At 44.8% G+C, this 17508-nt stretch overlaps 1 protein-coding gene across 1 annotated transcript in view; it reads right to left on the bottom strand.

Annotated features, from left to right (window-relative positions):
• FAT3 (FAT atypical cadherin 3) overlaps positions 1-17508 on the bottom strand; it is a 739365-nt gene that overhangs the window by 152680 nt on the left and 569177 nt on the right. Inside the window, 2 exon segments of the mRNA XM_030200168.1 lie at positions 1468-1701; positions 9721-9874. Coding sequence (XP_030056028.1) covers positions 1468-1701; positions 9721-9874 — 388 coding nt within the window.

The following is a 17508-nucleotide window of genomic DNA, read 5'->3' as shown; positions in this document are numbered from 1 at the left end:
CAGTCTGCCCATCTATACCATCTATAATCTTTTCCTCTCTATGAATTCACCACCCTTTCTGTGAAGAAGTAATTCTTCAGGTTACTTCTGAGTCTATCCCCTTTCCCTTTCATCATATTCCCTCTCGATCCAGAACGTCCTTTCAACTGAAAGAGACTTGCCTCCTATGCATTTATGCTATGGACATATTTAAATGTTTCTATCATATCTTCCCTCTCCCTCCTTTCTTCCAAAATATACATATCTTTATGATGAGGACCACTGACCATTTTAGTAGCCAACCTCTGGACCGACTGCATAATGTTTGTATCTTTTTGAAGGTGCAGTCTCCAGAATTGTAAGCAGTACTGTAAATGAGATCTAACCAGAGACTTATACAGAGGCATCATCACCTCCTTCTTCCTGCTGGCCACTCCTCCCCCATGCACTCAAGCATCCTTCTGGCTTTTGCCATCACCTTTTCTACTTGTTTGGCCACTTTAAGCTCATCACATACTATCAAAGCCAAGTCCTGCTACTGAACCCCCCTAACATAAACAGTACCACCTTCTGAACCTCTCCCTCAACACATGCAGTGCCCTCCCACGAAAGATCAGGCCTCCTCCCATGGGAGATCCTGAGGGGCCTACTTCATAACATCCCTGGTGGTCTGGAGGTTGAGTTGGCAGTACTGATGCACAGTCACGCCTGCTCTTGAGGCATCAAGTTTCAAAATGGCACCCTTCACTTGTGGTAGTCCTGTGAGACTACTGCTAGATATTACCATTTTGAGACCCAGCACTACTCCTGTCCTGAGAACACCTAGGGGCATTTTGAGGTAAGACTGTATGGGCCTCCAGGGTAAGGGAGCTGATCTCTTTTTATTGTGGTGGGGAGCATTGTTTGTTTTGCAGGGAGTCAGGAGGATTTCGCATGGGAGGTCTTTTGGAGGGGGGGCTGACCTTGGGTGGGAGGTCGCTGCTTGTGTTGGGGATGTCAGAAGCTGTTTGTCTATGAGTTAGGCACTCATAGTCTGCCCAACAAGATAAACTCATTTTACATGGTATGTGATACTTTATATGTATACCCGAGTTTGATTTGTCCTTGCCATTCTCCGGGCACAGAACGTAGAAGTCTGCCCAGCACTCTTCTTGTACTAAAAGTTCTGAAGCCAACATCAAAGCCCCTTAAAATTTACACTCAAGCCCATCTATATCTATTCACTCCTGGTGACAACCTAAAATTCAATAAAGACAGGTTCGTTTTTGAACCTAGGAACTGTTTTATAACATGTACATTCCTGAGCTTTTGTTTGGAACCTCTTTGATAAAAAGCTGATTCATTCTCCCAGGAAGGAGATGTTTGTGAACCAGAGAGGTAACACTCATTATGCAGAATGTAAAAAGCAGAATAACAGATAAACAGAGGGGTACAAGTAGGGTGCAGCTGTCTTTTGACTCGTCGGAAGAATATTTCTTCTGTACTTACCTACATCAGGGTCTGTTGCCTGTACCTTTGTTAACAGAGCTTTAGTGGCTGTGTTCTCATAGACACAAGCGTTGTAATGATCCGATGAAAACTTTGGTGGGTTATCATTAACATCTTCTAGATATAAATGGATTTCCGACTGGCAGAATCTGCCACCTCCGTCTGTTGCCTTGGCGATCAAGTTATACACAGGAATGTTTTCTCGGTCCAAAAGGAATAAGGTTTTCAATTCACCTGATCAAAAAGAGAAAGCAACGGCTTCAGCAGTCTGCTTTAATAGGACAGCTCAGAGAACTGCATATTCTATTTCTATTGAATTATCAAAGTAAAGTACAGTAAAATACATTTCAAGAGAAATTCTCTTGAAGCTGTTTACAGGACAACATTGAAAAACAAATTAAAGCTGCCCTTTAAAGTGACAAGCTAAACTGATGAAAGGGGAGCATGAGAACCTAGTCTATACTGATCGAGCTTTCTAACTGGCTCAGTGGGGAATGTTCCTTTAGCTCTACCTGGGACCTGATTTACTATGACTTTTTTCACATTCTGTCTCAGGGGGGGGGGGGGGGGGGGAGAGGGGAGATAAAAAGTTTAGGTCGAGTTCAAGCTCAAGTTCAATTTAATCTTGATATACGGCAAAATCAGGCCCCTTGGGTTACAGGTTCAGATTCTGAGGTCTGTGACAGAGAATAAAAAGAAGCCTATTTTACACCTGTTTTTGAAGGTAACATAAGCACCCGTGTCCCCAGGGCCACTGAGAGACTGAACAGGGTCTGGGCCGCCGCCACCCTCCAAAACCGTCACTGCCTCCCCCCCATCGCTGCCACTGCTGAAATATCTTGACTGGCAGGGATCCCAGGCCCCGCCAGCAGGAGACATCTTCTTCCTCCAGTGCCGACTACCTGCCCCTGCAGCTGCTTCTCCTCTCAGGGCATGCTCAGTTTCAAAACTGAGCATGCACGCCTGAGAGGAAAAGCAGCCGCTCAGCAATGGGCAGAAGAGCAGTGCTGGATAAAGCTCCGGGTCCTCCCCAGCCTCCAAGTGGGGCCCGATGCCGGAGTTTTCTCCCTCCTGCTCCTGTCGGGACGCGATCACCCGGGTCCCGTCAGAAGCAGGAGAGAGAGAGAGAGAGAGACCCCAGGCTCGCATAATAAACCCTAGTAGCACAGAAAAGATCTCACGCGGATTTACACCTGCTCCAAACGTGTAAATGCCTGCATATGTTCTCTGAGTGTACAAAACACAAGCATACATTGCTCGGCCCCACTCCTGCCAAACTAAGCCCCTGGGAATGCCCATGTGCAGACTGCATAAAAGTAGATGCTATCTTGCTGTGTCGTTACCTGTTATACAATTGCACATAGGAAAATATATATATAAGAGCTATTTCCTACATGTAAAATATGCTAGACACACAGAAAATGCTTTATAAAATCACCTCCTTAAAGCCCAGTCATAGTAGAACGTCTCATATTATACATACATTTAAGGGGGAAGTTATCAAGCTGTACTAGGGTACTAACTGGCATTATTTGCCCTTTAATGAATGTTAAAGGGCTCAGTGATAAATAGGTGACCCCGAATTAGATATTAACGAGATGCAAACCATATATATGCATGTAGAGCAGCTCATTACTGTGTAAATACGATATTGCGGTTTGCTGGGGTTATTATACTGCCCAGGAGTATTGAGCCGCCAAGCCACAGCCCGATGCTACCAGGCCGTCTCTTAAACAAGTCAGTATCCGGTGACTGGAGTGCTCCCCTCCCCCGCACAGAAAGCCACATGGCCTCTCCCCCCAGCAAGCCCCCAAGCAGGCTATCAGCCCCACAAAACCTATGGCCCCCCCTAGTGGCCAATCCCCCACATGCCATAGTCCCCTTCCCATCCAAATCCTCCAAGCCCCCTTCAAATTCTCCTGCAGGCCCCCAGATCCTATCTTACAGTAAATCCCTGGTTTTTAGTGAAGAAGGCAGGAGTGATCTCCAGTCGCTACAGCCCTCACTAGTGACTTCTTTCAAAATGGCACTGTCGAACCCTAGCAGTAGTCTTGAATACTACCAGTAGGCGTCATGTTTATGTCTATCCCTTAATTCTATAAAAGTTGGCAAAAACTGCAAGCATAAATTTGGGTGCGTGCAATTTAATTGACTAACAAGCTAACTAGTGCCAATAATTGGCTTTCTAACAAGCAATTATTGATACTAATTAGGTTGAATTAGAACTTACATGCCTAACTTTTATGCGCAAGTAAAAAATAAAAGGGGGGGGGGGCACGGAAATGGAAGGGTCACGGGTGGAATGGGGCATCCCTAGCATTTATGCATCTTGTTATAGAATGCAGCAGTGGTTCCCAAATAGAAGCATAGCCAGGTTGTGACGCCAGTGGGAGCGGAGAGGCACACACTGCATAGGTGCAAACAGACCACCTGAAAAATAGGCGCCGATGCCATCTGAAGTCCGTTTGGGGGAGCAGTCATTCTTCAGGCATCCCACCTAGCTACACCACTGTTCCCAAACCTGGTCCTAGAGGCACCTCATTCAGTCAGGCTTTTAGAATATCCACAATGAATATTCATGAGAGAGATTTGCAAGCACTGTCTTCACTGCATGCAAATCTCTCTCATGAATATCCATTGTGGATATCTTGAAAACTTGACTGGCTGGGGTGCCTCCAGGATCAGGTTTGGGAATACGGGGATATGCACCCAATTTAGGAACGTGCATGTACACCACATTTCAGTTGGTGCAAACGGTGGCACCTAAAGTTAGGCACGAGTCCCGGGCATAAGCGCTATTCTACAAGCTAACTTTAAGCACTGCTTGTTAGAATAGCGCTTTTTCGGCACCATATATAGAATTCACCCCATAATGTGCTAAAAGGAAGAATGTATGAACAGCTCTCAAGTGATTTACTCTGGCTCTTGTGCCAGAGTATGTGGATATCACTTATGACAGAGCAACTCTGCCCTGGCCTGGGTTGCCCTAGATTCACCTACCCTCTAGTAGGCCATAATGTGTAGCATTTTCTCTAATCCCAGTTGGGCAGCAATGGTGCAAGCCAGCATTTCTTGGCACACTTTCCTGATGCTCTTTGCTTTAATGTGATAAGAGCTGATGAGGCATGACCATAGTGTGGAAAGGATGTTGGTATCGTTTATTACATTTGATATACCATTTCTGTTGTAGTCAAACAAAACGGTTTACAATTTAAATTTAAAGACTGCATAACATACAATACAAGGAATCTAATGGGCATTCGGAATATTGGGCCTGGCATGAACTGATAGTGTAATAGGTATATAAAGCACAGTTTTCTTCTTCTGTATTTCTTGGTGGGGGTGGGGTAGATTTGAGGAAGAGTCCGAAGGGCTCAACAGGGAGGATTAACCGCTATAGCAAACTAGGGGATGGAAGTCTAGCTGTGTGCATCAGCCTACCCAGTAGGGCTTCTGGAGGATTTCAATAGCAATTAGGACCTGCTTCAGTGAGGGTGAACCTTCGAAAGCACAGAGTGGAAGACTGTGGGTTCTGGGGGGCTCATGCATTTAGATTATTAGGCATTTAGGAGGTAACTTATGAAGACTTTCTTCTTTTTAGGGTATGCTTGTCACTCAATTAAGCCAGTCAATAGTGGAGTCAGATGTGGAGTGCAAAGCTTCAAGACCACCAGGTAGATGGGTAAGTGGGCATGTGTTGACAATGTGTTCCAATGTCTGATTAGCGCCACATGGGCAGTACAGATCAACTATGAAGCCCCACTCTTCTACTCGTTGAAATCAAGTTGTTGGCTTGTCAGATCTTGTAAGAGTTGCATGTGGGATATCTTGGTTCCAAGCAAGTAAACTTACTGTGATACACCAACAATGAAGGTCTGGTGGGGCGATATTATCCGACACTGGTAGTTACTGGGTATTGATAGGTCACACAGTACCGCTAATGACTGGCATTGTGGAATTTATCTGTATGTCTACCAAATGTACTTGTGCAGATTGGGCCCAGACTAGTGCACAGTGCTCCATCATTGAGTAAGATTGCTTGAATGAGCTCCAGTTTCTTCCAGCCAACTTTGAGGTCAGGTTATGTGAGTTTAGTTTAACTGCCAACTTCAATAACCGTTTTTTTTTTTTAAATTAGGGTGATGTCTAGTGACCCCAAGGTACACTGAATTCCATTCATGTAGCAACTTTGACCAAGAAGAAAAAAAGTTCTTTTGCTGCATTTGCATGATGTTGATAGAACACCAAGAGGGGCATAATCGAAAGGGACATCCTTGTTTCAATTTGGACGTCCTCACAAAATGTCCCCATCCAGGGGCGGGGAAACCCATATTTTCGAAACAAGATGGACGTCCATCTTTTGTTTGGATAATATGGTCAGGGACACCCAAATCCTGAAATTTGGTTGTCCCTACACTCATTTCTGATTTTCGGCGATAATGGAAACCAAGGACGTCCATCTCAGAAATGACCAAATGCAAGCCATTTGTTCGTGGGAGGAGCCAGCATTTCTAGTGCACTGGTCCCCCTGACATGCCAGGACACCAACCGGGCACCCTAGGGGTGCAGTGGATTTCATAAATTGCTCCCAGGTACATAGCTCCCTTACCTTGTGTGCTGAGCCCCCCAAATCCCCCTAAAATCCACTACCCACAACTGTGCAGCACTACCATAGCCCTTTCGGATGAAGGGGGGCACCTAGATGTGGGTACAGTGGGTTTGTGGTGGGTTTTGGAGGGCTTGCTGTTTCCTCCACAAATGTAACAGGTAGGGAGGAGGATGGGCCTGGGTTCGCCTGCCTAAAGAACACTGCACCCACTAAAACTGCTCCAGGTACCTGCATACTGCTGTCATGGACCTGAGTATGACATTTGAGGCTGGCACAAAATATTTTTAAAGATGTTTTTTGAGGGTGGGAGGGGGTTACTGACCACTGGGGGAGTAAGGGGAGGTCATCCCCGATTCTCTTCGGTGGTCATCTGGTCATTTTGGGCACCTTTTTGTGCCTTGGTTGTAAGAAAAACACGACCAGGTAAAGTCGTCCAAGTGTTCGTCAGGGATGTCCTTGTTTCTTCTGATTATGGGTCGAGGACGTCCTAGTTTTAGGCATGCCCAAAATTGGCTTTCGATTATACCGATTTGGATGACCCTGTGAGAAGGACACCCATCTTCCGATTTATGTCGAAAGATGGGCGTCCTTCTCTTTCGAAAATCAGCTCACAACTATACTGTTTTACCAGTGTCACACCCCTCACCTATTCTCTGTGGTCTCCAGCAGCATTCTGTGCCAAGAAGGATCTGTTTACTTCCTGGAAACCCAGCACTTCCTTTATAGGCCTAAAAGAGGGCGCTGGCTAATTTAAGCACTTCCTGTCTGGAAGTATATAAAGAAGTTTCTGACTGCTGTCCAGTGCCTTTGCAACAGGTCTCCTAGTGTGTGTTGCAGCCTTGTTCTAGGTTTGTCTCCTGTTCCTGCCCTTGTCTTGTTCTAGCAGGGGCGTAGCCAGACCTCGCGGTGGGAAGCCGCCAGAGCTCGAGGTGGGGGGGCACATTTTGGTCTGCCGCCCTGTTGCCACCCCCACCAACCCCCTGCTGCAGCAAATACCTTGGCTGGCAGGAGTCCCCAACCTCCGCCAGTTGAAGCGTTATCCAGCGCCGGTCTCTGGCGCCACTGTGTTGCTTGCCCTGCTCTGTCTTCCCCTCATGTCCTGCATGTTCCTTTTAGTGAAATTGAGCATGCTGGACGTGAGGCGAAGACAGAGCAGGGTAGGTAATGCAGTGGCGCCGGAGACCGGCGCTGGACAACACTTCAGCTAGCAGAGGCTTGGGACCCCTGCCAGCAAAACCAGGGGCCACAGGAAATTTGGAGGGGCCCAGGCTACTTCACTGGTTCTAGCCCTGCTATGTGTTCCAGCCTTGTTCCGGCCCTGACTTCACATTCCAGCCCAATCTCCCAGCTCCAGCCTTGTCTGCAGTCTAGCTTTGCCCAGGTGTCTCGCCTGCCACCAGTCAGGGCCTAGCCAGCCCAAGCTCTCCTTGATTCCAGCGCAGCCGGGAACTTTGAGGATGAACAGCTGATATGCCAGTATGACATTTCTGTGAAACCCCAGAGAACCCCTTTGCATCTCCTTAGTCTATGGAGACCCACTGCCAGGGCATCTCAGATCTATTACACAACCTATTTCCCTTCAGGTGGGTTCTAAGCATCAAGAGACGATACAGCTTCATGTACTCCCTTGATCTACCCATCAGGCCATTTTGAGGATTCCATGGTTGCAGAAACATGAACCTCATATTGACTGGCGCTCTGGAGACATTCTAGTCTGAGGTCCAAGCTGTACTCAGGCTTGCTTAACATCTGTTCAACCTCAGCTAAGCCTGCCTAAGATGGATTCGCCCCAGAGCAAGTCTTCCACCTTGGACTCCTGACCCAATTTGGACCTTGCAAAGTTTCTTGCTGTCTCCCAGACCACTGCACCTCCAGAAAGTACTCCAGACCCCAAACGGTCAAGGATGCAGACCTTGTTTGGGACACACAACTTCAAGCCTTCAGATGTCCGAAGGATAAGGATGATAATACCTACTATCTGTGTTCAGCTCCTTGCACTTATTAGACGTAGTCATCATTTTTATTCGTTTAAACCCAAACTCATGAGTGCGGGGAGGGGGGCTTCAGGTAGTAGGTACTGTCACACCAATCACCTGTTCTCTGTGGTCGCCAGCAGCATTCTGTGCAAAGAAGGATCTGTTTACTTCCTGGAAACATCGCTCTTCCTTTGCAACCTTGCAAGATAGTGCTGCCTGATGTCATCACTTCTTCTCTGGAAGTATATAAGGAAGTTCCTGACTTCTAGCCAGCGCCTTTCCAACAGGTCTCCTAGAGGTGTCTGTGTCCTGCAGCCTTGCTCCGGTTTGTCTTCTGTTCCTGCCCTTGTCTTGTTCTAGCCCTGCTCTGTGTTCCAGCCTTGTTCCTGCCCTGTTTCCTGCCTTGGTCCAGCCCTGTCTTCCAGCTCCAGCCCTGACTTCAATTTCTAGCCTAGTCTTCAGTTTAGCCTTGCCCAGGAGTCTTGCCCGCCGGCAGTTGGAGACTAGCCAGCCCTCGGGTTGGCTAGGTAGCATCAACTGAGCTGCGGACCAAGGGGTCACCCCGAGTCATGACAACCAGTACTTGGAGTAAATCATCAAGTCTGACTCATCAGCATTGAGACCATCATCCAAGTCTGAGATGCCATGTGCCTGCAAGCCAAGACATATGTAATCTGCATATGTGAATTTTCTGGATTGCATAATGGGGAGATCATTAGTATTTAAATTGAAAAGTGAAGGAGATCTTCTCAGTAGTAGAAGATGTTACTGATAAGTAATATCTGTAAATGTGTTTCTTTTCAATTTAGGTGTATTCCTACTTTATGGCCCAACCAGGAACTACTATTTTACAGTGAATATTTGCTATAAAATATTATGCAATTTTTAGTACTGAAATAAAAAGTAGAGGGAAATTAGAAATTAAAAATAAGGCAGAAAGAATGAATGGGAAACAAATAACATACTGGGGGGTCTTTTACTAAGGCACGCTAGTGTTTTTAGCGCACGCTAAAAATAGGTGCGTGGTAAACGCCAATGTATTCCTATGGGCGTCTCTAGCATTTAACGTGCGCCTATTGTTAGTGCACGCTAAAAACGTTAGCACGCCTTAGTAAAAGACCCCCTAAGTTCTAGAATCATGGTATGATGCTCAAGTGGGTAGACTAAGTACAACACTAGAAAATACTTCTTCATGACAAGGGTGGTAGATGCATGGAATTCTCTTTCGGGGAGATGGTAGTTACAGAATTCAGTGAGGCCTGAGGTAGCACAGAGAATCCTTACTTGTGAAGTGAAAGCCAGAAATCAGCATGGGTCTCTGGCATTGCAAAAGGAAGTAAACTGAGCTGGCTATATGGGCCTTAAGGTCTTCATTGTCCTTACCAGCTGTCCTCTGTTGCTAATCTGTTCAGGAAAACAGATACAGGTTTTCCAGCTGGGCTGTGGCTTAGAATGCTTACAAACTACTCGGGTTTAAGTCCAGAATAAATCAATAAGCTTCTTAAAGGACACTGAAGCAACTAATCAAGAATGAATCCCTTTAACCACTGACAATTGAATTGTGATACCAAAGAGTAATTTACATTTTCCTGTGAATTATATGCATATTAATAGCATAAACCAATGCAATACCGATAAGCATCCATAGTGTATAGTAAGCCACATTACCACTTTCAGAATCAACAAAGAAATGATCTGCTCCTAGTCCATGTAATGAATACTGAATTTGAGCATTGGTCCCAATATCTGCATCTCTAGCACCAATCTTAAGAATGGCTCTGTTGACTGAAATATCCTCTGGGAATGAAGCTGTGTATGAAACCTAGGAAGAAAGCCAGATGATACAACATTAGACTGTCAGTAATGGTTATTTTACTTTAAAATCTACGAATAATTGGCAGATTTGCTTGATTACCTTTTATTATTTTCAGTAAAGGGAATATGTACCGAGTATTTTTCCCAAACACAGATGGAAAAAAACCCTTTCATATATCAGGCCCTTAGAATCTCTTTATGAATATATAAATTATAATGTAGAATAATGGGAAACGCTATGCTGTTAATTTACTAGAGGACAGAGAAGAAACAACACTGGCAAAGACATTTAACTAACATTTGCACTAACCATAGGTGACTCAGACTTCCATCCATGCACTTTATACATTTTAACTGGGTTAAACAGTTGAGCAACCTAGCTCTGGAATCTTCAGCCATGAGGCACGCAACATTGTTTTATATTTAATTACAAAAAAAGATGCATCTAGGAACCACAAATTTGATTTTCTGCTTAACTTTCAGATATATATACTACACCCCCATGTAATTCTGTGCCACAGTGGACCCACACGTGGAGTATTAAATGCTGTAATTTTTAAGATACAGATTGAGGGGCCCTTTTACAGAGCGGCGGTAAGCCCAACGTGGGCTTACCACTTGCTGTTCTGGGACTACCGCCAGCCCAACACGGCCACCGGTGGTAAGCCCGCACCGAGCACGCGCCGAATCCAAGGGAAAAAGAAATCCTCCAGAAATGGCTTGCATGGCGACAACCCAGTGGTAACTGGGCATCGCTGCTCACTATCTGCTTACTGTCGGGTTAGTGCGGGAGCCCTTATTACCACCTCAATGGGTGGCGGTAAGGACTCTCCACCACATAGTCACATGGTAAGTATTCTCTCACCGTGTGGCCATTTTTGGGGGGACTTTTACCAGCTGCGGAAAAGAGGGCCCCGGTGCTTGGGAAAAATGGCCCCTGCCGCTACCGCAGGGCCCTTTTTACCACAGTTTAGTAAAAGGACCACTGAGTGAAGAAAATCATTCCACGATATTCCTCTGAGACTTTGGGGGCCTGGTTGCTAAACTGCACTAACCCCCTAATTCTATAAAAGTTGCCAAAAATTGTGCACGCAAATTTGGGTACATGTAATTTAACTGAATAATAAACTAATTAGTGTCAATAAATGGCTTTTTAATGAGCAATGATTGTCAATATTTAGATTTAATCTGAATTTATGCGCGTATATTTAGGTATGGGATGGGTGCCTAAATTTTATGTGCGAGTAAAAAAAAAAGGGGGTGCAGAAATTGGGAGTTCCTAGCATTTACGTGCGTTGTTACAGAATACAGGAGATATGTGCCCAATTTAGGTGCATGCATTTGTACCACATTTCAGTTGGTGCAAATGGCTGCACCTAAAGTTAGGTGTGAGTCACGGGTGTTGTGTTATTCTGTAAACCGCACCTAACTTTAAGCATGGCTTATAGCATAGCGTTATATTTGACACCATACATAGAATTCACCCCTATGCAACTACTGGTAACTGTTATTGCGCTAACACAACAGTGCATGCTAACTACATGCCATATTAGGGTGGATTCAAGAAAGCATGCCAAAATTTAGCCACCAAGACAATGTGCACTAAGCCGCGCTGTATGTGGGCTATTTTTAGTGTGCACCAAAATGTTTGCACGCCTACAGCGCAGCTTAGTAAACAGGGCCCTAAGTGTGAATTCTATAACGGAAGTTCTGTGCTTAATTTGCTAGAATAAGTCTGCAGTTTCACGGCTAACTTTAGGTGCAAGTACTTACACCAGTCAAAGAATGGTGTAAGTGCTCACAGCTAACTGTTGGCATTAGGCACATAACTCCTAGCAATCTATAACCTGTGCGCATATGTATGACCCTGGCTCACTCATGCCCTTCTATAACCACGTCCCCTGGACATTACGCACGTTGGAATCAGTGTGCTCAACTTCTAGAATACTGCCTAAGGGCTAGATTCGTATATGGCGCCTGAAACATCTGTGCGGTAAACAAATACGGCTAGGCATAGTCTCTGAAGTACACCTAAATTTTATAGAATATGCTTAAATTTCCACACGGTATATAGAATACACCAAGTGTCTCTCTACGCAACCAAATTTGGTTGCATTCAACTGCTTTCCGTCGTGGGGATGACCAAAATTCACGGGGGCATGTCGGCACCGTACCAAAGGTGGGACTGGGGCGTGATTTAGAGATAGGCGTCCTCGGCCGATAATGGAAAAAAGAAGGGCGTCCCTGATCAGTATTTGGCTGACTTTACTTGGTCCATTTTTTTTCACGACCAAGTATCGAAAAGGTGCCCGAAGTGATGACCACCAGAGGGAATCGGGGATAACCTCCCTTTACTCCCCCAGTGGTCACCAACCCCCTCCCACCCTAAAAAAAAAATTAAAAACATTTTTTCCAGCCTCTATGCCAGCCTCAAATGTCATACCCAGCTCCATCACAGCAGTATGCAGGTCCCTGGAGCAGTTTTTATTGGGTGCAGTGCACTTCAGGCAGGCGGACCCAGGCCCATCCCCCCCTACCTGTTACACTTGTGGTGGTAAACGTTGAGCCCTTCAAACCCCCCAAAAACCCACTGTACCCACATGTAGGTGCCCCCCTTCACCCCTTAGAGCTATGGTAGTGGTGTACAGTTGTGGGGAGTGGGTTTGGGGGGGGGGGGGTTGGAGGGCTCAGCACACAAGGTAAGGGAGCTATGCGGTTGGGAGCAATTTGTGACGTCCACTGCAGTGCCCCCTAAGGTGTCCGGTTGGTGTCCTGGCATGTGAGGGGGACCAGTGCAATATGAATGCTGGCTCCTCCCATGACCAAATAGCTTGGATTTGGTGGTTTTTGAGATGGGCGTCCTCGGTTTCCATTATCGCCGAAAACCGGGGACGACCATCTCAAAAACGACCATCTCTAAGGTCGACCTAAATTTCATGATTTGGGTGATCCTGACCATATTATCGAAATGAAAGATGGATGCCCATCTTGTTTCAATAATACGGGTCGCCCCGCCCCTTTAAGGGGCCGTCCTGTGAGGACGCCCTCATGACAACTTGGGCACCCCGTTCGATTATGCCCCTCCATGTTTTACTGCCTACGACCCGTTCATTCCATGCCCATAACCAAGCCCCCTTTTCAATTATACAACTTGGAATTTGAGCGCACCACGTTACAGAATACACTTAGCAAGTTGTGCGCATAAATCATAATTAATACCAATTAGTTCTGATAATTGCTTGTTAACATACAATTAACAATGCTGATTAGCTAGTTAACCAATTAAGCTATGTGTATTGATGTAGAATACGTTTGGATTTCCACACAGAAATTAAGGCGTGATATATAGAACTTGGGGGTAAGGGAATAGTGACTAACACCTGGTGTCAATTAACACCAATTTAAGCCAATAATTGGCTGTTAACTCTAATTAACAGTCAATTATTACATTAAGTTGTGCGTGCAACTGTTCTTATTCTATAATTTATAGAATCCAGGGAATTATGTGCGGAGAATGCGTTTGATCTGTACACTAAGCTACTGCATAGTACTTTACCATATGCGGTCACTTGTGTGGTTAAAACGTGATCAGCACACTTGTGCTACTGTAAAATACACTAACCATGTGGTAAACAATTTCTGTGTGGTAACTGCAGGGGCCATGCTGCCTCCCCCCACCCCAGCAGTAAGTACCCAGCCTTTGCTCTTACTGCATATTAATTTTTGTAGTTAAATTACAGGAAGAACGTAATTCTATAAAGAGGTACCTATTCACCAAAACATGTCTTGTGGGTGCCTACTTTTCTTTATAGAATACTAGCACAGTAGGTCAAAAAAAGAGATGCCTATACCTTAGGCATAATCATTTATATAGAGCTGGTGTAAATGAACACACCGAATTTGTGAAAGCTTACCGGTACATTATAGTGTTTTCTAAAGTATGCCTGTAAATGTATGTCCTGCCCATGCTCCACCCAAATATCACCCATATGAATACACGCCTGCAAAGTACGTGCCATCAAACACTGGCACCTACCTACTGAATCCTAACCCAATGTAAGAGGTCTACTTTATAAGATCTCAATTTACGGCAACCTTTACTTATCAGGCAATTCTAATATCGAATGAAATACCAGCAGAAGAAAGAAATCGATCTAATTAAATGATCTACTACTAATCACTTCTATAGCGTTACTAGATGTACGCAGCACTGCACACATTATATGCAGGTGCTTTCTGTGTCCCTAGTGGGCTCAAAATCTAAGTTTTGTACCTGGGGCAATGGAGAGTTAGGTGATTTGCCCAGGGTCACAAGGAGATGCAATGGGAATCAAACGCAGTTCCCTAGGACCTCAGCTCATTAAGCTACTTCACACTTATCGGTATGTTGAAAACCTATTTCAAAAATATCTCAATTCTGTTTAAATAATTACTGAATAATACAACATGTCATCCTGGTTATTACAAGTCTTTTTTTTTTTATAATTCACATTGGACTTCCACGTTAAATGCAGAATATAAATACTGGAATTAGTATTACTATTAGAATTGTATGTAGCCAGAAAATGCAAATTTATTTTCATGTGTCAATATAAACATGCGGATAACTAGAATACAGGCTGTTCTTGGTAGAGAAAAATATTATGATTATCGAGCCTGCATCTATTTTTTCAATATTGGTGCACCATAAAACTCCATAAAAGAAATGTTATTGCTGTGAGAAATTAAAGAATTACATACATCTCTTGTTTCTAAAAGTTTGAGCACTTTGCTCAAGCTAGACTGCAAATAAAGCAATGAGCACTCTGCTTTATTATATCTGATACCCCCAGTCACTTGCTTTTTACAGTACTTATGATACATCTACAATAAAACCCAACCAGACACAAAAATCTGTATTAAGAGCTAATAATGTCTTTTCAAAGTAAATGGCATTGAGGTATTGTATAAATAAAATATGGAATGGTTGCCCACTGGATATAAATGTACTTGAGAGGAGTTTTCAAAATGAACTTGCAAACTCTTACAAGCAACAGAAACAGCTCCCCTTGTTCATGACCAGTGGGAAAAATATCTTGTTGAGCGACAAGTACGTATTTGCTTTCCTTCAAGTGGACCATAAAATGAGCCTTCCCATGGAGAACTATTTACCCTTAGACAAGAATATTGAGAAAGATATAAATGCATTTCCCAGGGATAAAGGTAATGAATAGCTCTAGTATATAAATATTGGTTATGGAGTAAAGTAGATTCTTTGCAAGACTGCGTTATCTTTATTAAGCCAATAGACACAATGGGGTCCTTTTAGAAAGGTGTGCCAAAAACTGACCTGTGGCAGTGTGGGCGCGCATTTTTGGTGCAGGCTGGACCCTTGTTGTACAGCGTCTGGAAAAAAGGGATTATTTTAATGGGCTGGAAAACGGACGTGTGGTAAAATGAAAACCAGCGAACGTCCATTTTCGGCCTGAGACTTATACTGCTACCTATTGACTTAGTGGTAAGGTCTCAAACGCTACCCAGGCAGTAAGCATGCAGCGTGCCAACTGCCGTTTACCACTGGGTAGGCGCCCTGTGGTAGAAAATATTTGTGTTTTCGACATGCGACAAATTCAGAATTACTGCCCGGGGAAGTATCGGCCTGCTTATCCGACATTGCTGCCTGGATGTCCAACCGCCACCTGAAACTGAACATGGCCAAGACCGAACTTCTTGTCTTCCCACCCAAACCCACTTCCCCTCTACCTCCACTCTCTATTTCGGTTGATAACACCCTCATCGTCCCCGTCTCATCTGCCCGCAACCTCGATGTCATCTTCGACTCCTCCCTCTCCTTCTCTGCGCATATCCAGCAGATAGCCAAGACCTGTCGCTTCTTCCTCTATAACATTAGCAAAATCCGCCCTTTCCTCTCTGAGCACACCACCCGAACTCTCATCCACTCTCGCCTTGACTACTGCAACCTACTCCTCACTGGTCTCCCACTTAGCCACCTATCCCCTCTTCAGTCCGTTCAGAACTCTGCTGCACGTCTTATCTTCCGCCTGAACCGCTACACTCATATCACCCCTCTCCTCAAGTCACTTCATTGGCTTCCGATCAGATACCGCATTCAATTCAAGCTTCTGCTACTAACCTACAAATGTACTCGATCTGCAGCCCCTCCTTACCTCTCAACCCTCATCTCCCCTTACGTTCCTATCCGTAACCTCCGCTCTCAAGACAAATCCCTCCTTTCAGTACCCTTCTCCACCACTGCCAACTCCAGGCTCCGCCCTTTCTGCCTCGCCTCACCCCACGCGTGGAACAAACTCCCCGAGCCCATATGCCAGGCCCCCTCCCTGCCCATCTTCAAATTTCTGCTTAAAGCCCACCTCTTCAACGTCGCCTTCGGCACCTAACCTCTACACCTCTACCCAGGAAATCTAGACTGCCCAACTTGACATTTCGTTCTTTAGATTGTAAGCTCCTTTGAGCAGGGACTGTCCTTCTTTGTTTATTTTGTACAGCGCTGCGTAACCCTAGTAGCGCTCTAGAAATGTTAAGTAGTAGTAGTAGGGGCACACGGTAGCTGGGCGGTAATGCCGATTTGGGACAGGCTGGGCACATGTAGGCCCCTTACGCACCTTTGTAAAAGGGTCCCAATGTTAGACATGAATTTTTGGGACCATAAAGGTGCCTGCTTTACACACCAAGGTAAGCAGTTTAAGTAAATCTCACCTCTGAAGATTACTATGACTTCCCAGTGGGTATATATTTTTCCAGCATAAAACAAAGCTCTGAAACCATCCTGTTAACACATGGAAAGGGATGGTGATGGTGACATTATCTCTACCGTTATCTACTCTCTGAACTGTTCTCTTCTTAGAAATGCTACTGAGCATTAAAGCAGTGCTGGAACCTGAGCGATCCTTTACTGATAAGCATTCCACTGGTTTTGCCATAAACCGGTTCATTGTATAGTCTACTAGTTTGAGTTTCCACATAATCCTCCTAATTCTCTCTATATACAGCGCTCAAAACTGCGTACCACAACATCACTTTGTATTTGTTCACACCGGAGTCTGCAAACACTTCAACGGTACTATGTAAGCCACATTGAGCCTACAAATAGGTGGGGAAATGTGGGATACAAATGTAACAAATAAATAAAAATAAATAATTGCTTAATGAGTCATTTAGCGCCAATAATTGGGTGCTATCAATTATTGGAGAAAATTGGCAATAATGGGAATTTACGCGCACATCTTTATAGTTACTATTCAGCAAAGATGTGAACATAAATTTTCCCGTGCGGATCCAAAAAGGGGGCGTGGCCGTGGGAAGGGCATGGGCAGGTCAAGGACGATTCTAGGATTTGCTTGCAAGTGTTCTAGAATTTGGGGGATCCACGCCTAATTTAGGTGCAGGGATTTACACCAGGGTTTAGCTGGTGAAATCCTTGAGCCAGATCCCAGTATTAAGCGTTATTCTATAAATGGCACCCAACTTGGAGTATCAATTCTAGAATAGCGCTTAGTGTGCTTTTTTTTTTGGTGCCCACTTTTGGGTGCTATTTACAGAATTGAGACTAATATCTGTAAATGACCTCCATATTCACCATTTGTCTAAACTGAGTTTATAGAAAGAATGCCTCTCTCCAAT

Source organism: Microcaecilia unicolor, chromosome 4, assembly GCF_901765095.1.
Source record: "Microcaecilia unicolor chromosome 4, aMicUni1.1, whole genome shotgun sequence".
NCBI classification, from domain to species: domain Eukaryota; kingdom Metazoa; phylum Chordata; class Amphibia; order Gymnophiona; family Siphonopidae; genus Microcaecilia; species Microcaecilia unicolor.
This window is presented reverse-complemented; position numbering and strand designations above follow the sequence as displayed.